This window comes from Lissotriton vulgaris, chromosome 10 (genome assembly GCF_964263255.1).
Source record: "Lissotriton vulgaris chromosome 10, aLisVul1.2, whole genome shotgun sequence".
In the NCBI taxonomy this organism is placed as follows: Eukaryota; Metazoa; Chordata; class Amphibia; order Caudata; family Salamandridae; genus Lissotriton; species Lissotriton vulgaris.
The window spans coordinates 448,714,853-448,742,748 of record NC_141698.1 but is presented as its reverse complement, the minus strand read 5'-3'; the positions used below and the strand labels follow the sequence as shown (position 1 = coordinate 448,742,748).

The window sequence follows — 27,896 nt, the reverse complement described above, 5'->3', positions numbered from 1 at the left end:
CCCTTAACAAAAGTCTCTCTACTTTTCTTTAGAACGTCGCTGGTGATACCCAACATACATGTTTCCCTTACATTTAAGCCTGACTCCGAGTTCTCTGAGGAGGCTATTCAATTCAAAGTGAGAAACATATTGGCAGGTGACAACTGTGGCAGGGCACCTTGGCAATACAGAGTGAGCCAGAAGTGTATCTATAGTCGGAGATTTTAGGAAACACTGGCGAATGTTTCTTAAAGATGGGAATGATGCTCTCATGCTTGGTATATGGAGGTATTGATTAATCTGGCGATAGGTGGCAGAAGTGAAGAACTCAAGCCAACAACTTTAGCCTTGCAAACATTCCAGGTTGAGCAGCATTTTTGAAGGGGACCATGATTTTCTTAATGTTACCCCTGCTGCTCGTGTGAAAGCAGGACCATGTTGGATAGGACGGTGCTGGTGGCGTCTTCATGTCCTGGTGCACACACTCCTTCACCCTCACACACCCCCTCACCCTCACACACACACACCCTCACTCACTCTCACCCCCTCTCAACACCTCTCACCCACCCTCACACCCCCTCACCCTCTCACCCTCACACACCCTCTCACCCAAACACATCCTCACCCCGCATCACTCATTCGCCACCACAACATCAATCTGTGCAACCATTCAACAACTAATTCAAATATGTTCTCTCAATGTTTCAAGCTTTATTACAAATGTAACAAAAACATGTTAATATTTCACTTCTGTTTTAGGACTTTTGTAACAATAAAACACACAGAACATAATCTTCACAAGTTATTTACAAAAGTTTAAGCTATTGCCATTATAAATTACAATACCTTTTATTTAAGTATTAATTATGTAAAAAAAAAATAAAAGCCATTGTTATTTGTAATATCAATACATGTAAGTCATGTAAATACAACACATATTGCATTACAAGTGCTATAGGTGTCACATTTGCGAAAATTATAACTATTGGCATTGTAAATGACAAAACTATTAATTTTGCTATTTTCAAAAACAAAACCTATCTAAAAAATTTGTCATTTACAATTCCAATAGCTCAAACTTTCCTAATGCGAGACCTATTGCATTGCAAATGCTTGTCTTGGGTTATGTTTTCTAGTTCATTTTTATTGTATAGTCATATCACACAATACTCTTTTCCTGAAAGAAGTGATTGATGATGAGAAAAATTGTGTTTTTACTTTTGTTTTTACGACGTTTACCCACCAACTTGTAAAGTCGCTGGCCTTACTCTGCGAGGGGAGAGAACCTTTCCATTGTCCAGGACTCCAGGAGCAGCTTGATAGTTCAATAGGCGTTGTTGTCCCACAATATTGCCGTTGAAAAATAGACCTACCGAAATTTCGAGATGGCAGTTATATTCGATTGCCGAAATACTGGCAAGGTGAAGTTGTTAACTGTAAATATACACTTACTTTATTATATTTCGGAAGTCAGTATTATATGTCATGTCAGTATCGACATTTCGCTATCGTTATTGTTCAACAAGTACAATGCACCACATTTAGAGTGTTTCGCAAGTTTCATTTTACATTGGGAGTCTGAACTTGGTTGCATACACACATCGGCCGCTAGAGTGCGCCGCAAACTTTTATTAGATCTTAGACCCAATAAATGTCCCCTTTATCCAAACGTGCTGTTGTTTGAAAGTTAAAAGTACAGTTCCTCTGCACATTCTTTTAGATGATTCAAGCTTTGACATCTGAAGAATCGACTTTTTTGTAATCAAAACCTATCCGACATCATCCTCGAGTAAGCACTATTTAAAACTGAATGTATGGCTGCAGTGCAAACATTTGCCGTTTACTTGGCCTCTTCGAACAAGTGGTCTCTACCTGAAGTGGCTCACGGTGTACCGTATGTATTATTAACATATACAGAATTCCTTCAGGAGTAGATGGTAGAGCCCACATTTTGCCAAAATTAATAAAAACATTAAACTGAACTTTTACGTCATTGTAGTCATTTTATGTATGCGTTCGGACAGTCTAGTCTGTCCTCCACGTCTGTGCTCTTTCTACCACTTACTTTTAAGCCTTGTTTCATAGGCCCCTGAAGTGTATACGTGTGCAGGGTCCCCAAAACCCTTTAGATGGCTCTGCTAGTGTCTCAGTATGCAGAACGTTCTCAGCTGTTTCTGACGAAAATTTGTAACTGCAGAATCTTCAACTTTTGAATATTCCCCTGGCATTAGAGTGAATCCAGAAACTTTTCAGCAACACCCTTGCACGCCGACAGGTGGTGTCGTGTGCGTCCGAACCGCTGTCTTTCTTCTCCGGGAAGTGACATGTGGGCGGCTTATTATGGGCACCTATGTGCATCAGTTCCTTTCTTTTGGCGCCACCAGATGCGGATCCGGAGCCACATCTAGTTTCTGATTGATATAGTTCTGTCTGAATCCATTACAAAAGGGATACCAGTGTGCAAAGGAGATGCCCCCCCCCCTCATAATATACAGTTTATAAGCCTTGTATGCACAATCTCAAACATGTCGTGAAAGATCCCATCAGGTATGTCTTGGGTGCTTGGTATTGGGAAATAACTCCAAGGCCTGCGGTGACTCTGCCCAGATGAACTCGAAGGCCTTAGGGGCCCATGAGTGTAAGCTTTATGTCACCAAACACCAAAAGACTCAATGCTGTGATCAGTCGAGGGTGAGAGGAAAGCCCTCGTTCTGTTTCCAAAGTTGTTTCTGCGGCAGATCTCAGTCACGGTCAAAGTCATCAGGTAAGTCACTAAAAGAATCACAAGAAGTCCTGTTGGAACTCGACCCTTTCCGACAGCCTGGCCCAGCTCCAGGTATTTCTATTTGGGTAGGCCAAGGGTGCTTTCGGGGGGGGGGCAAGGGGGGGGGGGGGCACCGCAGCAGTCACGGCTGGCATGAGGGGGGGTCGCGATGGGGTTTAATTTAATAATATTAATTTTAATTAATCAGCATGGAGAAGGACAGAGTTTGCATGACTGGTTTGAGGGGCGGCGCCAGAGCGCCGACCAAATAGTCTTTAGGCACTCAGGAGTGGGTACACCACTCCTCCCCTGCCCTGCTCGCAGAGCATCCCCGCTCACCCGCAACCAAACATAAAATGGTAATACATTTCATTTATTACCATTTATTGTTTCTGCTTCTCGTACTGCGAGACAGCAGTGGGGCAACGCTCCTCGGCCCTAGTGTAGGAGCTGCCCCTGCACTGCGGGCCCAATTTGTTGCTTCTGGAGATAGCCTACAAGCCTAGATTACATCATATCTACTTGCAAATAGTCACCATGATAGAACGGATTGCTTCTGTGTGTACACAGAGCACGTGGAGACTTATTTGAAAGTAAGAACAATGTCTGGACCTAACTGCAAACCGTCAAATTCCATCAGGCCAGGCTTCAACACAAGTACTTGAATGCCAAGCATATTATAATAGTTCAAGATTAAGGAAGTCCCTATTAGCACACGATAGCCTTGACATCATTCTTTTAGAAAGTCTGGCTTTTTACTTGTTGCAATTTGTCCAACAGTTATTGCTCTGCACAAATGTAACTTGATACATTCTACTTTCCTGTCATTCTTTTGCGATGTACTTTCAAAGATACAAATTCTTGAAAAACAGTAACGCATTTGAAAAAAGAGAAATGAGTATTTTATGAAAACTGACAGCAGTTTTCACACCGACCATTTGAAAACTAGCAGTCTAGTCATAGAGGTAACCTTCTATTACTCTTTGAAAACTCCCTTATAAACTCATCCATACAGAGGTTTCTCATGTGCTAAAATAGTCCAATTATGAAAGATCAAGCATCAATCTATAATGCAATACAGGAGAATGAGACACCCATCCAGTTGCTGAATTGCACAATGTGAAACTAGAAATCCTGGGATCAATCCTGGCTTCCATGCTTTACCAAATTGTGTGATTCTAGCCAACCCTTTATTTCCCGGAGACTCCTTTATTCATCATCACCTAAGAGGGCACCTTCAAATACATGTGTTCTAGATGAGCACTGTACAAAACACATTTTCTGTGAGAACAAGCCTGAGCACTCTACATCATTTGATGTATGAGTGCTCGGGCTTGTTCTCACTTGTAAGGTAGATCCCTGGGGGTCGCATATCGGAGTTTGGGTGATTTCCCCATTCCTTGAGCACCATAGAAACTATTTACAAATTAGGATAATACTGCTAAGAGTGAGCACCAACACCACAAAGGGCCCTATCACCCAACACAGAGTTTATTTAAAAACACATTTTCTGTTTGATTTAGTCTACTATAATAGTGGTTCATCTGCACTAAGAATCTAAGCCACAAGTAAGGCGCACATAACAACAGACTTCCCTTTTAGTTTACTAAGGGCCATATGTACAACCCTTTTTTGCAGTCGCAAATGGGCAATTGGCCCGTTTGCAACTGCAAAAAAGGGTGTTGGTATGTACAAACGCTATTGTGCAAGACTGTATTAGGAAGGGGCATTCCAAGGGCGTCCCTTCCTAATAGCGAGCCGTATTTGTATGTATCATTGTTTTGCAACCGCAACTGCAAATCACTCGCAGTTTACCACCTACTTCAAGTAGGCGGTAAGCCACTCGGAAAGAGGAAGCAGTCACCAGGGGATCCCTTCCTCTTTGTGAATGTATGCAAAAATATTTTTTAAGAGCAGGCAATGGTCCCACAGACCACTGCCTGCTCTTAGAAAATGAAACAAGCGTTTAATTTTTCTTTTTGAAATATATCCAATGTAAGGTCCCTTTGATGGGAAGAAGAGGTTTCTGAGGTGGGAGTATAAGGCATGTAACACTACTCAGCCTCCCTCATTGACAGTCTTCAGAGAGAATCTCCCTTCATTACTACCTGCAGAGACCCCAGACTCTGCTGCACACTTCCTTCCCGGCCTGATTATCAATTTTCTACCATCCATCTCCCGTGCACCTTAGCTCACAGCTGACTTTGGGCCCCATCCCCATCCCCATATTAGCCGCCATCCAACTCCATTTTCAATATTCTAGGTAAAAAACATTAGGAAACTTACTCTCAAACTTAAATCATTGAATATAACAGTAAAAAAAATGAGCACACACTTTAAAATATATACCACAGAGGCCCAAATGACCCACCTGCTAATTTAATAAACAAAAACAGAAAGGCCATGACAGGGCCTGCTTTAGAGCTGGTGCAAAAGTCTTTATTGGTGCTCCACCACTGATATCTTTCTCGATATCTTTACTACCACCATCCACCAGTGCCCTTCATCTCTGCATAGCCACTACCCCTCATGACCTCCTCCTCGGATGCCCTTACTGCCACCCTCCAACAAATTTATATCTGCCCAAACAAACTTTTGTTAGAATAATGAAAGACTACACAAAAAAGAAGTTCTAATTATACCTTTCAGGTTTGTATGCGGCAGTTCATAGGTCACTGTCCTGTTAGGATTCAACTTCTGAACTGCAAGTAACAAAAGGATCTCTGTAACCAAGGCAGTATCCCACTGAGCTATCTACATAAACTACAGTTTATCTGCATTTCAAAACTACCAACAGACAAAGGGTTGATCTCCAGCAGGATCATTAATCACCAGAGTTATCTGGACTTTTTTACTGTTGTCCTGCATTCGTGTCAAAGAAAGGATTTGTCCCCTTCGCTATGCCCCTTTTCTACCTGCACGAGTGGGCGGAGGCACAGCCCACCTTTCTAAAATGAGATACCTGATATGGGGGGGGCTGTGAGAAAGAGCCCAGACCCATCCATGCAACTCCTAGAAGAAGAAAAATAACGTTCAGAGGAACATTTTACATTTCAGTGGCCATTTTCTGTTGGCCTTCTTAATGTCGCTGCCAGTGGCAGCTAGTGACATTTGAAAGTGGTGAGGCCTACAGTTAGGGTTGACTTAAGTAGCAAGCGAGCACTGCATTTTCTTTTACTCTACTTTAGCCTTATTATTTTGAAGACTGTGTAGCCCCATCAAAAGGTTCCCATCACACCCATTTCAACAGAATCACAATTACAACAGGAGTATGTGACCACTTTGTGCTCTCTGTCGAGAGGCCAAGAATGGATGACCATGTATTCTGAACACGTTTTTGACTGACTGCTGGCACTATGATAAAAGTGTAGTGCCCTCAGTCTCCGCTCCTGAGCTCTCATTTGTGGCATAAACACGTAGCGCTGCTGGTGCAACTCGATCCAAAGGACTGGTGCCTTGAATCTTGAGGGATCGGATTTATAAGGCATTGTCTGCCACATTTCACTTTTAATGTTGCCATATTATTGGAGTGCTTTGTCTGAGCACCAGTTGCATTACACAAGGAGAACACATTCAGTTTTGGTTTCCACACGCAGATCACAGACTATTCCACTTTTCACCGAGTGATTGGCTATAATTAAATAAAGCAAGTCTGTTTAAACGTCATTAAGACCTGAGCATTTGCTACAGCAGAGTGGGCACAAACCACGGTTATTATTTAAAAGAAAATCCTCTAGAAGATCTTCAGCATATTCTGAAAATACACCACTTCCCGCCTTGAGGAAAATGTCCTCACCGAATGCAGGTAAATAACTGCCTCCCGCATTTTAAACAGCAGAGGAATCTCTGCTGCAGAGGCGCAACTAGAGCCACATTTCGGGGGGTGGGGGGGGCTAAGAAAGAATTTCAGGGGTGGCTGATTCTTCCAGCAATATGCAGAGTGGAGTTGCATGGGGCTCTAAGAAAGGGTGAAACACAACAGCCTCATTAACAAGCAAATTGTCTTTGAACCCTTTGGGTGCGGCTGGAATTCCCCTGCTGTGTGGACGTATTCCACGCATGCGCAAATCGAACGGCCCCAGCAGTCCGACCACACACCCACCATGATTTCGGACTGCCGGGGGCCGTCCGACGCAGGAAAAGGGGTTAAAGACCTGTGAAGTGCTCAGGTGTGGCTGTGTGTGTGTGCCTGGGAAGCTGTCTCATCCCGGGCTGCCACACACGTTAGGGGGGCTGCTGAAGCCTTTTTAGCCCAATGGACGTTGTACGCCTGCTCTGCTGCATCCAGTTTGCTTGGATGAGCGCTTAAAGTGCCCGATAACATCAATTTGGCATTAAATCTAAAATGGTAGAATACCTTACTTCAGCAAAGCCTGACATAAATCCTTGGGAGACCGGGCCTTGCACATGCACGACTTCCTGTCACTGGAGAGTTTCGGAGTTTTAAGTGGAAGATAGGAATTGATCCTGGCTGACAAAGGGCAAAACATGGCAAATAATGCTCCCCCCCTCATCACCATTTTTTTGAGGAGGACCCGTTAACGTTTTTTTACACCACTGGGGTTGCCCTGAGCTTCAACTTTCTGGGTAAAATAACCACACAACAGTGACGGACACTCCACTTCTCACATGTTGCTCAGAACTGAAATGTGAGCAGTCCCTACTCGCTGCGAGGGCCAAGGTTCATGTTTGGCTCACCTGCTAGAACCAGGCCTGCCGACCGGTCTCAACCTCCTGAGAAGGCGCAAGGGCGTAAATGTGCTCTTCGGTCTTGCTCCCTTGGAGTAGGTTCCGATTATTCAACTGAGGTATCCTGAACTTCTGAGCATGACTATCGGTCCTCCGATCAGGCTGCCCCTTCAGGCGGATCTTCTGTTGCTGCAACAGGACAGGGTTCTGCCCCCAAACCTACGCATGCCCCCAAACCTACGCATGCCCGCCTTAATGCATGGAGATTCAGCAGCGGCTGCTGACAGCCTTTGGCCTCCATTCAGAAGTATGTGTCATCCTGATAGCCAAACATCCCTCAGCTAAGACCGTATACAGCTGTCATTGGGACAAGTTGTTGGCTTGGTGTGCTGGCAAAAATGTTGATCCCTTCTCTGTACCTTTGTCAGATGCCTTGTTGTTTGTTCTGTCTTTAGCCTGGCAAGGCTTTGCTCAGGGCACAATTAAAGGTATCTTTTGGCCATTTTGGATTTTTTATGGTTGCCGGATCAACCCTCCCTGTTTAAGTCATAAGTTGTGATTCGTTTCTAAAAGGACTCCAACATTTGTTTCTTCTGAAACCCTTCATTATGCCCCAAAGGGACCTTAACTTTGTTTTGACGTTTTCAATGTGTTCACCTTTCAAGCCCATGCACAGTTGTCCTTTACACCTCTTGACCATCAAAAGAGTCTCCTCAGTTGCCATTACATCGGCCAGGAGGGTGAGTGACCTTCAGGCACTTTCTGTGTACCTTTCGTACAAAATCCCAGATAAACTGGTTTTCCGTACACATGCATCCTTCCTACCTAAGGTGATGATGTCTTTGCACGTCAGCCAGACCGTCATGTTGCCGACCTTCATTGTTCCATCGACTGGACCCGAAAAGAGTGTTGACATTCAACATTGATTGCACCAAAGAAATCAGTGTGGATGATCAACTCTTCTTTGGGCTTACCGGAGCAAAGAAAGAAAAAGCTGTGCAGAATCAGTCCATCTTCAGACAGATTCTAATCTGCATTAAGATCTGCTACATATTGGCCAAGAAACAACCCCCTGAGGCTTTGTGGCCTCTTTCCGTCAGAGCCACAGCTGAAATCCCTGCATTTGCCAGCAGAGTCTCTGTCTTGAACATCTGTCAGGCTGCCACCTGTGCATCTCTGCACATGTTTATCAAACACTGTCGTGAAACTCAAGTCTTTATCAACTGGCACTTTGCTTGTTCGGTTCTCCAGGGCTTCTTGATTTTATCTATTCGCAGAACCATCTCTGGGGAGATATTGCTTGGGTATCTATTCCAAGGTAAGAAAACTATGGCTGTAAGTCTCTTTCAAACAAGTTACTTACCTTCGGTTTTATGTGGTAGAGTCTATCTAGCAGATTCCTTACTGATCCTCCATTTTCATTGTTGTGGCTGCACACTGATTGATCGGTTTTCTGTTTGGTTTTGTGCTTCTGGCCCGCAAATGTTGCAAAAGAAACTGATGGTAGTGTGATGGGTTGGGGCTTATATAGGCACTGTACAGGTAACATCCAGCAACGACACAGAGCTGATCAACGCCACCTACTGCTGCATAGGTACTGCTTGAAAATATCTGGATCCACTCTGATGCTTGGAGAATATTCTAAGGTAAAGAATATGCGGCTATATCGTATCCCTACTGACAAGATATGTAAGAAAGTGCCCCTTTTTGCATGGTTGGCCCCTACTTTTTGCCTGATGTTGATCCTCTTTGACTAAGTGTGCCCTGGGTTCCTGCCAACCAGTACCCAGGGCCTATGTTCTTTCCCTAAAACTGTTCTGTTGCAAACCCCATTGGTAACTCTTTGGCCACATGTAAGTCCCTTGTAAAAGGTAGCATGGGTACCAAGGGCACTGTGACCATGGAAGGTCTCTTAAAACTGCAGCACATATTGTGCCACCCTCATAGGCCATGTACCTTAACACACATACACTGCCATTGCAGGCTGCGTGTTTTGGTGCAGACAAAAGTGAAGAGTCGATATCGCACACATCCCTGTGTGCCATGTCTACAACCGCTGCCTATGGTATAGGTAAGCCACCCCTCTAGCAGGGTGTTCTATACCACTGGTGAGGGTACAAGAACATGAGCACAGTACCCCTACAGTGTCTAAGTCCATTATTAGACATTGTTAATGCAGTAAAGTCATAAAGAATATATGGTCTTGAAGTTTGTCATTACGAACTCCACAGCACCATAATGGCTTTGCTGAAACCTGGGAAGTTTGGTATGAAACCTCTTAGCACATTAAACCCACACTGATGCCAGTGTGGGATTTAATACCAAATGCACTCAGTGTACTGGCTGACTGGCTTCTGTCCAGCTGCCACCCCTGGACATGTTTCTGGATGCCTGGGTCGAGAGCCTCCCGCTCTCAGGGTCCTGAAACATAGCACTTCCTGGGCAAGGGTGCCAAGCCTCCTCCCCCAGGATGGGTAGGGTCCACGAAGGGGAAGCTTCAAAGGCTTGCTGTCTTTGTAAGCTGACCCAGCCTTTTGCTTCTCCCGTCAGACTGGCCACCATTTCTGACCCCCACTTTGGAAGGAGAATCAGCGGGAACCCAAGATAGGAAAAAGGTGCCCACTTTGCCCACCCCACCCCTAAGGTAGAGGAGGTGAGGCGAAGCACAACTCTCAGTCCCTGCCATCTTGAAGATGGGAGGACCCAGCTAACCACTGGAGGGTGGCATAATAGAGGGTGTACCCACCTCAAGGAAGGGACCCCTTGGTCCCGACCTGTACCTACCTGAAACGCCCTTCAATTTAGTATATTAGGGGGCAACCTCTAACCTTGCCTCCTCAGGTGGATGCTGCTAATTGTCAATAGGGCTACTCCTTACCATTTACTTTCACCTACCATCAACCTTAAGCCAGCTGATAGAGGAACATCTGTCTGTTTTACAGCAGGAAGTGCAGGCCCTTTGGCCAAGGGAGTCATAGAGAGGGTCCCTGCTCCAAGGCACTGGATGTTACTCCTGCTATTTTTTGGTTCCCAAGAAGGACAGAGGCCTGTGTCCTATGCTAGACCTATGCTCTCTAAATGCCTTCCTGTGAAAAAAAAAACTCTGCATGCTCTCCTAGGCTGAGGTCCTGTCTTCCCTTGACCCTGGCGACTGGAGGGTAGCGTTGGACCTGCAGGTTGCTTATTTCCACATCCCCGTCCTGCAGGCCTAGACAGGCACTATCTGAGGTTCATGGTGAGGCAATGGGATTTTCAGTCAGTAGTGCGCCCCTATGACTTCGCCAGTGTCCCTCGTGCTTTCACACATGATGGTGGAGGTAGCAGCCCATCTTCGGGGTTAGAGTCCCAGTCTTCTCCTACCTCTGTGGCTGGATGCTGAAGGCAGGCTCACTCTTGGCAGTCATCACCCATATCCAGACTACAGCGAACCCTAACATCATTGGGGTTCACTATCAATATGCTGAAGTCACACCTGACCCTTTTGCAGTCAGTCCCATTCATTGGAGCTATTCTGTATATGTTGCCATTACCTGGCTTTCCTTTGAGCGAAGAGTCTAGAACATTAGGACTATTATCACGATGTTTTAACTTCTGCCTGGATCTCAGTGGGAATTACTCTGAGGCTTCTGGGTCTACTGGCCTCCTGAATCGTGCTGGTGAAGCATGCTAGGTGGCATATGCAGGCTCTGCCATGGGATCTGAGGTTCCAGTGGGCACAGCACCAGGGTGATCTGTGTGACTATGGCCAGATTTCGGAGGAGACTGCAATTGACCAGCAGTGGTGGTTGCTGGACTGCGTTGGATTCACTGGAGTGGAGAATGTAAGACAGTGCAGAAAAGGACCATCTATTGCTGTATCATTCACTGCGTCAGAATCTTCTACACACTGAATTAAAAACTGCCCCAAAGGTTTGCGAACTCATTCCACCAAGTACAAAGCTAATTCATTGGCAAGCGAATGTCTGTCCTGGACGTCTGTCAGGTTGCTACTGGGGGGGTTGCTTTATATATACACCAATCACTACTGTCTGGACGGCCAGGTCCATAGCAATGGATTTAACTTATTCTTTGGAGTTTTAGAGTGGACTACTCCCAAGGCTAGTGGGTCTTGAGATCTTTATATGTTTTTCCTATACTTGGTGTAGACAGTGTCTTCTTGTAGCTGCTTTCCCCAACAGTGGGTATGGGTATTCCAATAGCATGGGGGGGGGGGGGGGTTGGGGGGATGTGCGTCCTTTAGGGGTTGCAAATCTGTGTTTGTGCTACTTGTGTACATAAATAAATTGCCTCTTGTTTTTTTATTTTTGAGAGTCCTGGTGGTTTCCAATGGGAAGTAGGGCATGTCATCTCCCCTAGCCCCTGTAATCGTATGTCTTTAGTGTTCTGTATGCTGGTTGCAGGGTTTGCTAGTGGTCTGATGCTACTGGGGGCCTTGTCGTGCGAACCCTTAGCCAATCCTTATGTGTGCACCCAATTAAACCTTTAATGGTGCATGTCAATGCCATGGGGTTGCCATCTTCCTCAGGAGAGAATTCCAGCCTTTTGTTTATGTTTTGAGATTCTGGACTGGCCAGGGTCCAGTGTTTGAAAAAGAAGTTTTGTGAAAGCTTTTGTATTATTTTTTGTATCATAGCTATTCTATCTCTTTTCCTATACTACCTTTGTTTCATGTGTCCCCTGCGCCTCTCTGCACCTTAGACAATGTGGCACTGATTTTCTTTGGATTGTATCTTCCTCATTACTTTTATATGAACCCGCCACTTTTTGGAAGATTGACTTATAGGTATAAGTGCCTTAGGCTACACATTTGATTTGTAAAATATGGAACATAAGTAATACCATTGCAGCGAACTGTTGTCTCTATAGTATACTTTTGTATGATTACAACTTGTCAAGATATGTTTTCATTGAAGATACTTTGGTATGGTATGCAATCCAAATAAGAAATGCATATTCAAACAAAAAAATAGCTATTCTATCTCTTTTTACACAAATATTCATTTAGGAATATTTTCGCCACCCCTACCTAAAACACTGATTTCTTCTTTTAATTTTTTTTCCAGTCTTATATTTCTTAGGGGAAAAATACTGAATTTTGTTGACTTTCCCAGTCATTTTTACTGGGTATGACATGAAAAATGCATGAGAAATACTGACTAAGTGGCAACCTTACTCCCTAGCGTGTGTAACATTGTCTGTTGGCTGCAGGTTCTGTATGGTGTGAAACCTTGAAAAGACTTTCTGCGACCCTGGTGATTGTTACTATCTGGTTCTTCTCTTTTAATTTGTATATTTGACTGTCATAGACTTAATCTCTTAGTTTTTGCCATCCATGCACAGCTGTTGTGAATAATGTTCTCTTGTCAGGCTGAAGGTACACCGGACTCCAAAATGTATTTCTATGATGTGGAGATGGACACAATGACCTTCTTCGATTTCTGGAGTGGCAGGACGGATGGTGTGGAGGCCTCATCCCTCTCTGGGCAAGAGCCTGACTCCAAGTAAGGGATTTCTTTTATTTTGCATCTCGACTTCTTTTATAGCACTTGTATATTCCTTTAGTCCCAGTTGAGCTGACCTTGTCATAAACAGTTGTTCTGTAAGATGTGCATAGTGACTAAACTGTAGATGTTCCACCTCGAATCATCTCTGCAGCCTCATGCTGAGCGACCAAACAGGCCAGTTTGTAGCAGTGATCCATAACAAATACCCAATGCACAATCACTGCCTAAGTCCAGATGAGTTTACCTGGCACCTACAATTTACATTTCCCTGTGTCTTTGTTGCCTTTCAGCCAATCTTCTGATGGGAACAGTTTCTTCTTCCCAATGGAAAGCAGCAAAATTATAGAAAATGTATATTAGCAGTCAGCTGCCACGTTTTGATCCAGAAGCACACTGTTGCAGAACATACATTTCTGTCACAATGCAGTCAGAACGACTGAAAACAAAGACAATCAAAAGTGCCTTTCACAAAAACCTACAAACAGTCAACTCTCATGGAGCCATGATATTAGTCTTTTGTTGGGATAGGGATGCAGCTTTTTGCACTGAGGTACATTTCCTAGCATGCAAATTCTGCGATTTAATTTACTTATGGGAAACTGATGAAAATATAGAAGGTGTCAATTTTCTCTGTTTTGGCTTGTTATATATTCTAATTTGAAGTGTACTTGCTCTGCACATTTCTACTTTGTAATGGACTATAAAAACCTCAGGTAGACAAATCTAGTGAAGGCATCTTCTGGATGTCATGGGTTTTCGTGCAACAGTTGCTGATGTACACGAGAACAGTCTCCTACAGTTTCTGTGACACAGCCTCTAAGGCAATGTAACTCTTCAATGGTGTTAGGCTTCACAAGACAACAGCCATGCAAATAGAGACCTCCTCATGAGTACCATCTCTGAGCTCTGTAAAGTGTGACATTCTTCATCTTCATGGGAGGGTTCAATTGTCAGCGCTTTCCTGGAACCCTCTAGCGAATAAATTCCTCCAGACACAGCATATACTCATATTATCATCTCCTCAGGAGCTACAACCCCCCAATGATAACCTGAATCTGTTTAGGACCCTACGTTTGTGGAAATATTTAATCCGACAGTCCGACTTACAGAGGTCGTATAGTTCTCCATTTAGATTCTCACCAGCAGTGTTATGGAAAATGGGATTTCTCCACTTTCTTAGTTACTTAGGTCCCGATTTATACTTTGACAGACGGAGTAATCTTTGTTGGCCTGGCGGAGGACTTAACATCCACCTGTCCTTTGCTAGTGCCAGGCCGAGACTACTACTCCCACCAAACTTAGAAATGACCGCCAAGCTTGTGGTCATTTCTAAAGCATTGGCATGAACTGCCTTGAAGGCGCTGCCTGACAATGCTGTTTACAGTTTGTTGCATGGCTCTGTCATTATGACAGAGTCCTGCAATAAACTGTTTTCTTTTTCTTTTCAAAAAGAAAATGCTGAAGCAGGTTTTTCTTTTTGAAAATAAAAAGGGAAAGGCTCCCCTTGCCAAATGAGACCTCTCCCATGGCGATGGGAGCATTTGGCAATTTTTACACCCCCTTAACACCAGGGTTTTCTTGGCGGTGACTGGCATTGAAATCTGATCTCTAATTCCTCCCATCTAAATTTGATGGGTGGAATGAGAGGTCTGCCTCTGACAGCCCTAACTCCGCTATTGGAAGGGTTAAATCATGGTGGAGACAAATTTGTCTCCACTGTGGTTAAACCTAAGGTCCGCCGGCATTTAAATTTGGCGGGTGGACTGTTATCTTGGCTGTATAGATCCTCCATGGCAATCCTGACAAGAGCTCCACTTCAAAAGATCCGGGGTAAAACAATATTAGGCAAATCATTTTCTTTATGATGAATAGAAATAATGTGAAACACAAAATTGTTATAAGGTCAAACTAAATAAAGATGTATATTTTCCGTTGAACTCAGTGCAAGTACATCTTGTCGTAATGTGTTTAGTTTTCATGTTTTGGAAAAAATAGTGTTGTGTGGCAAAACAAAAATTTAAAAAATCACCAATTAAATGGCTAATGTCTGTGATGTTGGTAGACCCCCAAGCAATTTTATTTTGAGTCTATGTATTGTAAGTAGTAGTTTTTCAATAAATTGTCGTTTTTAAAAGAGTGTGTTTTAATTCCTTCTAAGTATAGATTTTAGAAATAGTGGATGTTGTGCTTGTTAATTGTTGTGAATGAGAATTGAGCAACCACTTGTCCTGATGACTAGAGACTAATTTGCCTTACAAAAATATTTTTAATTGAGATTTTTGAGAAGCTTTAAAAATACTCATGAAACTTAAGGAATGGTAAGCAGTCATCTATGTGGCTTTGGAGAGCTGTGCCATCCTGCCTTGTATGTTGTATTCTTGCCTGGCATATGTTTTTCTCCAGTGACTCTCACTAAATGTGAACACACTGGTGTTGCACCATGTTTTGCTTTTCTGTTTTGCCAGGAAAACCTACTTTTGCTGTTAGAGGCCCCCTAAAGTAAACGGTCAACCTTGGTGAGGGTGACCATTTATTTCTGAAGTGTTAATGCTTTGGAAGAGGTTGCCAAACATGTACATAGTGCTGGGTATTTAGAACTCTATAGATGTTTTCAGACAGTCATTACTGCTACCTCCTTCCTTGCTTCAAGATGACTGGTGTTGATGGTATCATCATGATTGTATACCAGAGGCACAGGCCTTTTTACCTGTATCTCTTTAGGTAAACTGCCGGCGTCTCGCCCCTATAAAAGTCCATCTGGTTCCCCATAACTGTGCTCATAGAGAAGAACTTCCTCAGTCACAGCACTACAGAGATGCTTTCCTACTGCATCACTGGTGAGCATGCACTTTTCAAGACTCCACTGTAGCATCTTGTATCCACCTGCTCAAGTCGCAGAGAGTCTTGGAGGTCCTATGCCTTTACACCGTCAACAGAGGGACTGGCCCAGTGAATTGCGCTGACTATCCTGAGGTTGAGCAATTTAAACCGTCTCTACCTGTTGATGTTACTGAGGTTTAATTTTTTGTTGTTCTAATTCTAATGATCCATTTCTCCCGCAAACTCCTTACTTGAACCTTCTTTCCATGTACCAGACTGAAATTTTGATTGTAGAGTAGAGATACTACAAACAGAGCGACATATAATGTGCCAAATGAGCCAGTGTCATCTGTTCCTTTTTTCTGTGTCTGATTACAGCATTGGTTCGGCACCATTTAGGGCTAATGACAGTAAGGGCTAGAAATAAGTTCCCTAAAACACTGATATCATCAGCAGTGGAACCTGTACTGTGGTCAGTTAATATTAATCATGAGCAGACTGAAATCATACAGGGACAGCAGACTGGAGTAGAGTGTGATTTGCCCTGACTTTTTACTTTCTGCTGGGATTGGAACTACAGTTCAGCCTTGTATCTAAAGAATATAACTATTTCTTGACTTGAAGCAATATTTTTTTCTGGCCTGTACAGCCCTTATATAAGATTCTTGTGTCTGAATGACAATGATTTTTTGGGACTGTCATGACAGCCTGTTCTATATGAGTTGGGAGGGTTGGGAGTTGGACAATGTATAATAATCTTGGAGTTTTTTTTGTGATGTATCAAGGGCCCCCTGGTAAGGATGAAGATCCTGGGTCAGGGAAAAGGTACAATGCGAAGGTATCAACCCAGGCTAACTTACAAAGAAACAACACTAGCTATGTGCAGAAAGATTCTGTTTCTGATTGAGCATAAACTATAACACAACAATAACATTGATATCAAAAAGGTTTGTTTTAATTAAAAAAGAAGATGATTTTACATTTATATTTTGTATACAAGATAAATTGATGCAATAAAACAAATATTTTTTGAAAATAAAACATATAGATTTTTAGTTCTTGTTCACACATAAAAAAGAGTGTTTCTGATAGATACATCTGCCGTGTGGATTCCTCACCTTGTGAATATCCCCCTTGCGTCAGCAACATTCGGAAATTCTTTTTTTTTTTTTTTCGTAGCCTCGCGCCGACGTGGATAGGACGTCACAGAGACACGGCTCCGCTCGCGACTCCGCTGACGTCACCGACGCCTATAACAGGCCCACGCCGGCGTGATGACATCAGTTCCCTTTTTTCCGCGTCGTCGACGCTAACGGTTATCGGGAATCTCTGTAGCCTTCTGGTACATTGTTGCCATTTTGGTGGTTATTTCTGCTTCTCTGTATCCTGTTTCTTCGATAATGTCATCTAAGAAGACCGGCTTCAAGCCCTGCAGGGAGTGCGGTAAAATGATGTCCATTACCGACCCCCATGAAGACTGCATCTGGTGCTTGAGTTCCGACCATGATGTGGAGGATTGTTCTTCATGTCGGAAGATGAATCCGAAGGCCCTGAGGGAGAGAGAAGCCAAACTTCTGGTTGCGAAGGTGAAAGCTGGAAAGGAGAAGTCGTCGAGGTCTCGTTCTCGAAGGGCGAGGTCGAAGTCCAGGGCGAGGTCGAGATCTGCTTCTCGAGAGAGGTCATCTTCGAAGTCGGCGGATCATGTTTCGAAGTCGAAGAAAAGGCACAAGAAGAGGAGACATGAGTCCCGGCGTCGGTCTGGTAAGGAGTCGGGCTCGAGGTCGAGGTCGAGGTCACCGAAGAAGGTACGTTCGAAGGTGGTTACCCTCGAAGTCTCCGAGCATGAAGGTGAGGCCTCGCCTTCTGAGTCGCGTGGGCGATCTCCGTCTCCGGCTCCGGTACCCTCTCCGGCTCCGAATCCGTCTCCGGCGCCGTCCCCGGCCCGTGAAGAGGAAGAGACCCGGGACGATGTGGATTCCGCGCCTGTCGAAGAGCCGAATCCGATCCCTCTTCAGGACCGGCCTGATGGTTTTCAGCCGCCCTTTCCTGCTCCTGGCCAGGACCCTTCTGCGTTTCTTAACGCAATGTATGGTGTCTTCTCAAGGGCATGGTACCCCTCTGGTGCGCCTTCGGGTCCCACGGGTCCATTGGCATTCAGCCTGGGAGTTCCTCACTCCTATCCTCCGGCTCCGTTTATGCCCTACATGCCGGCTCCGACGCCGCATTGGCATTTCCCGGCTCCGCCGAAGTCGTCGACGCCGATTCCGGCGTCGCCTGCTCCTGATCATCCTCGAGGGCATTCTTCTGTGCCGTCGGTTTCGGTACCGGCGCCGGCCCCGAATTCGTCGAAGCCGCTGGTGGATCCGGCTGCGAGGCGTGTAAAGGAGAGATCCAGAAGAGAAGCACAACGCCTTCTGGAGGAGCAGAGTTATATGGGCTCTCAGTCTGACGTTGAAGAAGGTGAGCTAGAGGAGAGCTGTTTTGAGGAATTGGCGGATTCTGGGACCCTTGATTTCTCTCCAGAGTGGGAGTTGCCCTCAGGCTCAGGTGCTCCATCTAAGGATATCCAGCCTTACCATCTGGTTATGAGAAAAGCTGCTGAGCTCCTTCAATTGACTCTGCCTACAGTGGAGTTCAAGTCTAACCTCCTCACAGAAGTCTTGCATTCTCCAAATTCGGTGGTTGAGCCTTTACTTCCATTCAATGATGCCTTGACTGATCCTATTATGGAAGTTTGGAAGAAACCTTTGTCTGCTCCTGCGGTATCAAAGAGTGTTGCAAGGAGGTACAGGGCTGCCCCTGAGGACCCGGCTTTTCTCTCTTCACATCCTTCGCCGGAGAGCCTGGTCATTCAGGCTGCCTGTTCAAAGAAGAGTCTTAGTGCCTTTCCGCAGGTTCCTTGTGAGAAGGAGGCAAAGAAACAGGACCAGGTGGCAAAAAAGACCTTTTCATCAGCTAGTATGGCCTTAAAGTCAACTAATGCCACATGCCTAATGGGGAGGTATGTTCATGCTCTGATGGACTCCTTACGTATCCTGGCCCCTAAAATTCCTGACGCAAACCGAAAGGATTTTGAGGAGGTGATTAATGACACTCAGGCGGCTGCCCGCCAGGTAATTCAAAGTGGTCTGGACACTGCTGACTCTGTGGCTCGAATTATGGGCACTGCTGTTGCGACAAGGAGATCTGCCTGGTTGAAGTCATCGGACTTTTCGGCTGATGTTCAGGCGACTCTGCTTGATCTCCCTTTTGATGGCTCAGGTCTCTTTGGGAAAAAGGCGGATGCTGCTCTTGAGCGGTTCAAGGATTGCAGGGCAACAGCGAAGTCCTTGGGCCTCCAGATCAGGGGCGCTTCTTCCGGCAGAAGGTTCAGGGGCTTTGGTCGCTCCTTTCGGAATTTCCGGCAAGGCCAACAGCAGCAGCAGCAGCAGCAGCAGCAGCAAAATTCTATGTACAGATCGTACAGGGGAAAGCAAAGAGCGCGTCCTCGTGGACGTCAGCCCTCCTCTTCCTCCACCTCTTCCAACCCCCCTGCCGCAGAAAAGCAGCCCTAGATCCGCTATTCAGGATCATGTGGGTCCGGTTGGGGGTCGGCTTACCCATTTTCTACAGGATTGGGAATCGGTTACGTCAGATCTTTGGGTTCTCAATCTTGTAGAAAATGGGTATGCCCTTCCCTTTCGGGAATTCCCCCCTGTTTACCCTCCTTGTCAAGGTTTTTGCACCCAGGAACATCTGTCTCTTCTGCAGGAGGAAGTTCTAACTCTGTTACGAAAGGGTGCGATAGAGGTGGTCCCAGAGCAGGAAAGGGGTCAGGGATGCTACTCCCGGTATTTCCTGATCCCCAAGAAGGATGGCAGGCTTCGTCCTATCCTGGACCTCAGGATCTTGAATCTCTATCTGAAGCAGGAGAAATTCAAGATGCTCACCCTTGTTCAGGTTCTTCAAGCGTTGATGGAAGGAGACTGGATGGTGTCGCTCGACTTGCAGGATGCGTATTTCCACATCCCAATCCTGAAGTCGCACAGGAAGTATCTCCGTTTCACGGTTGGGTCGCAGCACTACCAGTTTGCGGTCCTTCCGTTTGGTCTTACTACTGCGCCTCGAGTCTTCACCAAGGTGATGGCGGTGGTGGCAGCACATCTCAGGAGATCGGGGATACCTGTGTTTCCGTATCTAGACGACTGGCTGATCAAAGCGGAGTCGTCGGAGAAGGTGCTCCATCATCTGCAGGAGACAACTCAGTTGTTGTTCAGGTTGGGTTTTTCGATAAATGTACCCAAGTCTCACCTGGTGCCCTCCCAGCGCAACCTGTTCATAGGTGCCGTACTGGACACTACTGTTTGTCGCGCATTCCCTCCTCCTCAAAGGATTCGCGACATACAGGAAATGATTCCTTTGTTTTACCCTGGAGCGGTCGTTCCAGTCCTGAAGGTCCTTCGCCTGCTCGGTCTGATGGCTTCTTGCATTCTCCTGGTCAACCATGCACGCTGGCACATGAGGGCACTCCAGTGGTGTCTCCGCAGGCAGTGGTATCAGCACAACGGAGATCTCGGGGAGTCGGTGAAGATCTCCAGAGAAACTGCAGCGGATCTGTCTTGGTGGAGCGTGGAAGGCAACCTGTCGCAGGGGAAGCCTTTCCATCTACCTCCATCGGTGGCCACGGTGATTTCGGATGCATCCACTCTAGGGTGGGGTGCTCATCTGGGGGATCTGGAGGTCAAGGGTCTTTGGTCTCCAGAGGAAAGGTTGCTTCACATCAACCTTCTAGAGTTGCGGGCGATACGTTTGGCGCTCAAGGCCTTCCTCCCTTCCCTTCGCGGTCGGTCAATCCAAGTCCTGACGGACAACACGACCGCGATGTGGTACATCAACAAGCAGGGAGGAGTGGGGTCGCAGTGTCTCTGCAGAGAGGCTCTGCGTCTCTGGTCCTGGGTTCAGGATCACCAGATTTGCCTGATGGCAAATCATCTGGCCGGAGTTCTGAACGTACGTGCGGACAGTCTCAGCCGGCAGTTCTCTGCCGACCACGAGTGGAGGCTTCATCCAGAGGTGGTTCGTCACGTCTTTCGGACGTGGGGGACCCCTCGGGTGGACCTGTTTGCCACTCGCGAGAATGCTCACTGCCCGTCATTCTGCAGTCTCCAGTATCCGATGCAAGGAGCCTTGGGGGATGCGTTTCAGTTGAGTTGGGGAAGTCAACTCCTTTACGCGTTTCCTCCCATACCCTTGATTCCTCGGGTTCTGAGGAAAATTCGCCAAGACCGGGCCCAAGTTATATTGGTCGCCCCGGATTGGCCAAGAAGGGTGTGGTATACAGATCTACTCCACCTCTCCTCTCACCCGCCGCTCCGTCTCCCTCTCAGGGCAGACCTCCTCTCTCAGATGGAGGGGCAGGTTCTACACCCCCACCTCCAGACATTGCACCTTCATGCCTGGAGATTGAACGGGGCAACCTGATTTCCTATTCTCTCACACCTGATGTAGTGGATGTCATTTTGTCTGCTAGACGTGACTCCACAAAGACTGTCTATTCTTATAGATGGTCTAGGTTTGTTGTTTGGTGTGGTGAGAATGATATTGACCCGTTGAGAGCCCATTTATCAGATGTGCTCCGGTTTGCTCTCTCTTTGGCTCAACAGGGGCTGGCAGTTGCCACAGTTAAGGGCTATCTTTCGGCACTGTCAGCTTTTATTTGTTTGCCTGATCAGCCCTCTCTTTTTAAGTCACCTGTTGTCTTGAGATTTTTGAAGGGTCTTGTAAATAAGTTTCCTCCTACCCCTTTTATTGTACCTCAGTGGGACTTGAATCTTGTTCTGACTTTTCTGATGGGCTCTCCTTTTGAGCCTCTTCATAAATGTCCTATGAGGCTTTTAACCTTTAAGGCAGTTTTCCTAGTTGCGATTACCTCGGCAAGGAGGGTGAGTGAGCTTCAAGCTCTTAGTTCCAAGCCCCCGTTCCTGACCATACATGCTGATCGGATGGTTCTAAGGACCAGGGCTGCTTTTCTTCCTAAGGTGGTGACTCCTTTCCACCTTGGTCAATCCATTACCCTCCCTACCTTTTATCCTCCCCCACACCCTTCCAAGGAGGAGGAGAGGTTGCACCGTCTGGACCCTAAGAGGGCGGTGTCTTTTTATTTGGACAGAACTAGAGACTGTCGCTTGGACGATCAACTCTTCATTGGCTTTGCTGGCTGCAAGAAGGGAAGAGCGGTCCATAAAAGGACTTTATCAAGATGGATCGTTCTGTGCATAAAGATCTGCTACTCTTTGGCCGGTAAGGAGCCTCCGGAGGGTATTAGAGCTCATTCCACTAGAGCTAAGTCATCTACCTCTGCTTTGGCTAGAGGTGTTCCTGTGGAGGACATTTGTAGGGCGGCAACCTGGTCTTCCCTCCATACTTTCGCGAAGCATTACTGCTTGGATACGGAAGTCAGGAGGGACGGCCACTTTGCGCGCTCTGTCCTTCAGGATTTCCTGGTTTAGAAGAGTGGACACCCTCCTCCGGGAGTGGGGACTGCTGTGGGACTCTATTCACAAGGTGAGGAATCCACACGGCAGATGTATCTATCAGAAGAACAAGTTACTTACCTTCGGTAACGCTTTTTCTGGTAGATACTATATCTGCCTGTGGATTCCTCACTGACCCACCCGCCTCCCCGTTGTCCACTCTTCTATGCCAGAGTTATTGTACTGTAATGTATATTTGTTTTGATGTCAAGGAAATGTTTCATTTGCTTCCTGCATTTGCTTTACACTGTGTGTTTTGCCTTGACTATTGTATACTGTGTATGCTTTGTATATATCTACTGTCATTGGTCCGTCCGTGTGCCTCGATGGCACGGAAAAAAGGCGGAACTGATGTCATCACGCCGGCGTGGGCCTGTTATAGGCGTCGGTGACGTCAGCGGAGTCGCGAGCGGAGCCGTGTCTCTGTGACGTCCTATCCACGTCGGCGCGAGGCTACGAAAAAAAAAAAAAAGAATTTCCGAATGTTGCTGACGCAAGGGGGATATTCACAAGGTGAGGAATCCACAGGCAGATATAGTATCTACCAGAAAAAGCGTTACCGAAGGTAAGTAACTTGTTCTATAGTTCATATTCATATTTTGATTGCTGATAGCAACAAAAAGACTTTCAGTTCAGTTATTAGTTTTTAGTTTTCAGTCAAGATTCTGAGCTTAAAACCTTTCTTTATACATAGCTTAGTGTGAGTAATCTATACTCCAATGGAGGTACCTAAAGAGAGGCGAGAGGCAGAATGGTCCTGACAGAGTTTAGGAACATCTTTCCTCTGTAGATTAATTAACATTGGAAGAGGGATATTATTCTCATATAAAGTTTCAAAACACTTGATACATTTGCTATATTTAATAAAACTTTGTTAAAACACATTTTGTTGATCACATCGTATTCAATACATAAAAAGTGGTTGTATTACTGTTTTACAATATCTTCCATACCTCAAGTCTTGATCATAGATTCTCATAATTAACTTATCTCAGGAAAGCAAGATATAGATCGAAGGAGTAGGAAAGAGAAAGTTAGGTTTCCAGAGATACAAGAACATAATAATATTCTTCATATGGCTGGTATATCTCGTAAAGCACACCTATCCAAGAAATTGTCTGTTCATTCACTTATTTTTCTATACATACTTTAGTATTCCCTGACCTTTCATTATCTTTTTTCATTTGCATGTTCGATTCTAATGTTATGCGCTCAGTATCCCTTATATTACCTGGTGTAACTTTATAAAAGGTCTTTAGTTCTTCATTCTAGTACACGAAGAGTGAGGCACCTTTAAATACATTTATTGCTTTATGTGAAATCTGAAAAGACACAAATTACATCTCTGAATCTTTCACTTCTTTGTATTTTATCATAGTGAAGTTAAAAACCTAATTTGCATAGTCGCGATGTGCTATTTACATAATATCGCGTACCTTTCCCTCGAGATTTCACTGCTCCCTTCTCACTCCTAGTGTTCTGAGTTTTATGTCAATTCTACTTCTTTTGGGGGACCCGTACTCTCTGCTAAAAGATATTATGTGATTATGAGTTAAGATTTAACAGAAACTATTGAAGCTGAATCTTTATAAAGGTAAAACTACTATGCTTCTTACCGCTTCGTAAATTGCTTTCAGAGTGAAGCGGTACAACGTGTGATGCCGGTAAATGATGTTGGTGGGAATATTTGGAACGCTGCGGATTAAACCGATGTTCCCATGTTACCCTTAGAGAAATAGAGACACTAATGAGTATTTATTATTTTCATGAGGGTTATGTCTGACACAGTTTGCACTGTGTAGCAGCGCGTATTCCTACCTTTTAAGATTCTTCTATCGAGGATGATTTCTTAGAGGTTCCGTTTCTAATGCGGACCTCTCACGATGTAATCTTGGAGTGACATTCATCTTACACTCCAAGATTCAACCTACCTAGAAAGTATAATGATATCTCCATCTTTATTAATCAGCTCATATCTCTCAGACATGTTTTGGGATCTTGATCGCGTAAAGCCCTGTTCTTTAAAGTTAGTCATATGGACCCCCACATATTTAACCAATCTGTCCCTAATATAGCCTTAGAGCACGATGTAGCGGGCTCTACTGGCCATTACAGGCCCCCTCTAGCGTTTTGGGCCTTTAACAAGGGAGCAGGCCTTTAATGATTGTTAGAGCCCGCTAAGTCGGGCTCTAAGGCTATATTAGGGACAGATAGGTTAAATATGCGGGGGTCCATATGATTAACTTCAAAGAACAGGGCTTTACGCAAGACTCTGGGGCTATTAGAACATTCCGCCCCTAGAGGGCAGAATGATCTAATTTGTAAAAACAAAGGCCTCTCGGAGCCCGAGGGGGTTTAAATCCCCTCGGCTCTGAGAGGCGTTTGTTCACAGCAACAGCTGTGAAATGAAACTTTCCTTGGAAAGATGCTCTGGACTTCTACCTACCAGCCAGTAGAAGCCTGGAGCACTACATTTTCTACACTGGAGCGCTCAACAGTCCAATGTTCTAATATGATATAGTACTGCTTCCTTTAATGCAGATACGGGTTGATGGGTATCTTTGCCAGGGTTTCAGAATTTATTTGGTAACTGGAAAGTCCCCAAGTTTTCCAAGTATCTCCATTATGATTAGGGCGGAGCCCAGCAGGTTCTGTAAGTACCCCACCACATTGACAGAAAAACATATCTTGTGTTCAAGATCTGCAAATAGAATGTCTTTATTCTATGAGAATGAGCAGATTTTCATAGCAAATGGCTCAATAGAAAGAGTCAAAAGGCACACTTCTTCATCCCCCTTGTTAGGGGAAAAAAGGAGCGGAGTTTGGAGAAAAACTTTTTAACTAAACCCCGCTCTGGTTTCCTGATATCCTTTCATTACCAGGTTAATGATCCCTTAACTGAGCCTAAATTATCACATAACACTCTGTATAAGAACCTCCACACCCTGTCAAAGTCCTTCTTTGTGTCAATTGAAAGTAAGGTCAACATCATATTTTTTTTTATTAACGTTTTGAGAAGATGAGTCAGTCTGTAAACATTGAAAGTTTAAAATCTCTTGACAAACCTAATGATCCTTTTGGATCAAAGAGGAAGAGGTGTGGCGCCGCGGCTAGGGCGACTGACTCCGGAATCTGGGGAACACGGTTCGATCCCTGGCACCGGCGGCAGATTAGCCCAGCACCATGTGACTCTGGGCAATAGCTTGCTTAATCTTCCCGACGGCCCCCAGCGCCTAGAGACCCTTACGGGTGATTGTGTGCTTTACAAATGTGGATTATTATAAAGGCAAGAGCGCCAATTGAGGTTATTTACCCAATAGTTTAATCTAGAACTTCACGTGAACAATATGTAAGACTATATGCATGTATGAAGGCCCAGATGAAGGAGCCCTTCTCCAGATTATGAATTACTATGATATCAGTATCCTTCGACCAAAGTAGTGGATAAGTCTCTCATCAAGGTGGTCAGCTTGCATGAGAAGGCCTTATAAAGTTCCCAGTAAAATGGTTTGGACCTGGAACTTTATTTAACTTTATAACTTTAATATTCTTTTGGATTTTTGACAAATTAGTTAGGGCTCTCAGCTCCATTACCTGTGCCTTTATCAGTTAGTGGAATTGCAATTGGATCCGAATGTCTATTGCAACACCTTAAATACAGAAGATTAAATAGTAAAAGAAATGAGAGGCCTGCTTTCTCCCTAACAATAAATACAATTATTCCATTGAAATCAGTTAACCCGTCTATCATTTAAGCATTCTATTTGGCCTTTACTCTGATACCTCTTGCCTTCTTCACTAAGCCCACTTATTAGGAAGATAGTGTCTTATTCGTGTCCTTCATCAAAGCTCTCTCACCTGTAGGCATCATTATCAATGCCTCCCTCACTTAAGACATCTACTCAGATGCTCGCAAGACAAGTCAGAGCTGTCCCCATCTAAAAACATACACTAAACTCTGATAGCCTTGTCAACTAATGACCCTCCACTCACCCACCATTCATCTGCAATATCATTGAAAAAGCAGTCTAAGTTCAGATCCAAGATCCTGCACAACTGTATAATAATTAGGCCTGGGTGGAGTTTGTGGAGAAGTCTGCGAAATAACCAAATAACTCTGCCATGCTACGCGGAGTTCCGCAAGCGGTGGAGTGCCTTAAGTCGCTGCTGTTCATGCTGATTTTTAACACTGGTTAGTTTGTCCAGTTCAGTAAAATTAGCTCAAACTGCACCACATGCAGCACAAGAGAGCGCTGCTTCTTTCTGCCACTCGAGGAAATGTTCTACTTAAGTAATAGCTTCCTCAATGCGGATGGACGTTTTTTCAATCCGAGCCTTGGCGACCATCCGCAACCGCCTGCGTTGTGAAATCTCACCAGGAGGTGGTCTAGAGAGTAAGATTTTTCTCGCTTATGCTCGAAGGCGAAACTACGGGTGATATGCGGAGCGGGGAAAACTCCGTAAATGGAGCGGAATTTCGCACCCAGCCCTAAAAATAATCTTGAAGTGAAATTCATCTTAAACTCCGAGATTTGTTCTGACCAAGACGTATGAAGAAATCTCCACCTCATATCTCTCAGACCTGTTTTGGGATATTGAGCACGTAAAGCAATGTTCATTGAAGGCGACATGTGGTCCCCTACATTTTTAACTGATCTATTGGTAATAGGGCATAGTGCTGATTCCTTGCTGGACCATGGAAACTGCTACCGTACACATAGTAACCAATGCTCTCCTGATGCCTTCAATACAGTCAACTATTCTATCCTCATACGCACCCTGTTGTCTTGAATGGGATTCACCAGCAATGTCCTCCACTTCTCTCCTCCCACATTTCCAACCAACACTAGTTTGTTCACATGGGCCCAAAAAAACTCACCTGTGGAGTTCTCCCGGCTTCCATATTGTCCTGTCATCTTCTTTTTTATTTTTTTTAAATCTGTTTTTATTGCAGAGTTAGAAACCACAGAATACAAGTAATCAACCAGTCCACACGTGATGTCCCCCCCGATCAACAGTAAAACGTATACCATAAACAGCCATTCAGCCCGCATCCCGGAGGCCGGGCGGCATAGCACTCTACGTAGTAGGAAAACATCACGGTGAGTGTCTCTTAGGGCCCATGGTCGAAAGATCGTTGTACGTATCTGCATTTTACCCCCCCCACCCTCAACAATATTGTCGTCAGCCATTCCACTTGCGCGATCAATGCCACTATCCGCTTCCGGACCCACCCCGAGCACTATAGAGCCCACCATGCCTGGCCACTCCCCTTAGCCATCTTCCGCTCCGCTCAGCGCCCCACCAGCCCTACTTTACTCGAAGTCGCCATCGCGGGCAGCCAATCTCTTGGCTTCCAACCCACCCCAAACTCCCGCTGAACAACCCCCCAATGTCCCCACCCCTGCAACTGCTAATGGTGTGTGCTTCGTCCCGATGTGTAGCATGGATCCCGTTACAGCTTCAATGACAGTTCTGAGTATGTATGCCACGCAGTGTCCACTGGCCCCAGCCGCTCAGTCCTCATCCTCCACCAATGAGTCACGCAAAGCCTGCACCACCAACTCCCACGCACGCGCTGCATCCAAGGCCTTCTCATTACCAAGCTTAACAGCCTGCTTCATCCGG

At 45.2% G+C, this 27,896-nt stretch overlaps 1 protein-coding gene across 1 annotated transcript in view; it reads left to right on the top strand.

Annotated features, from left to right (window-relative positions):
* The window catches only part of IFT140 (intraflagellar transport 140), a 1,373,663-nt gene that overhangs the window by 752,664 nt on the left and 593,103 nt on the right, over positions 1 to 27,896 (top strand). Inside the window, exon 15 of the mRNA XM_086941301.1 lies at positions 12,800 to 12,933. Coding sequence (XP_086797427.1) covers positions 12,800 to 12,933 — 134 coding nt within the window. The remainder of the gene's footprint in view (positions 1 to 12,799; positions 12,934 to 27,896) is intronic.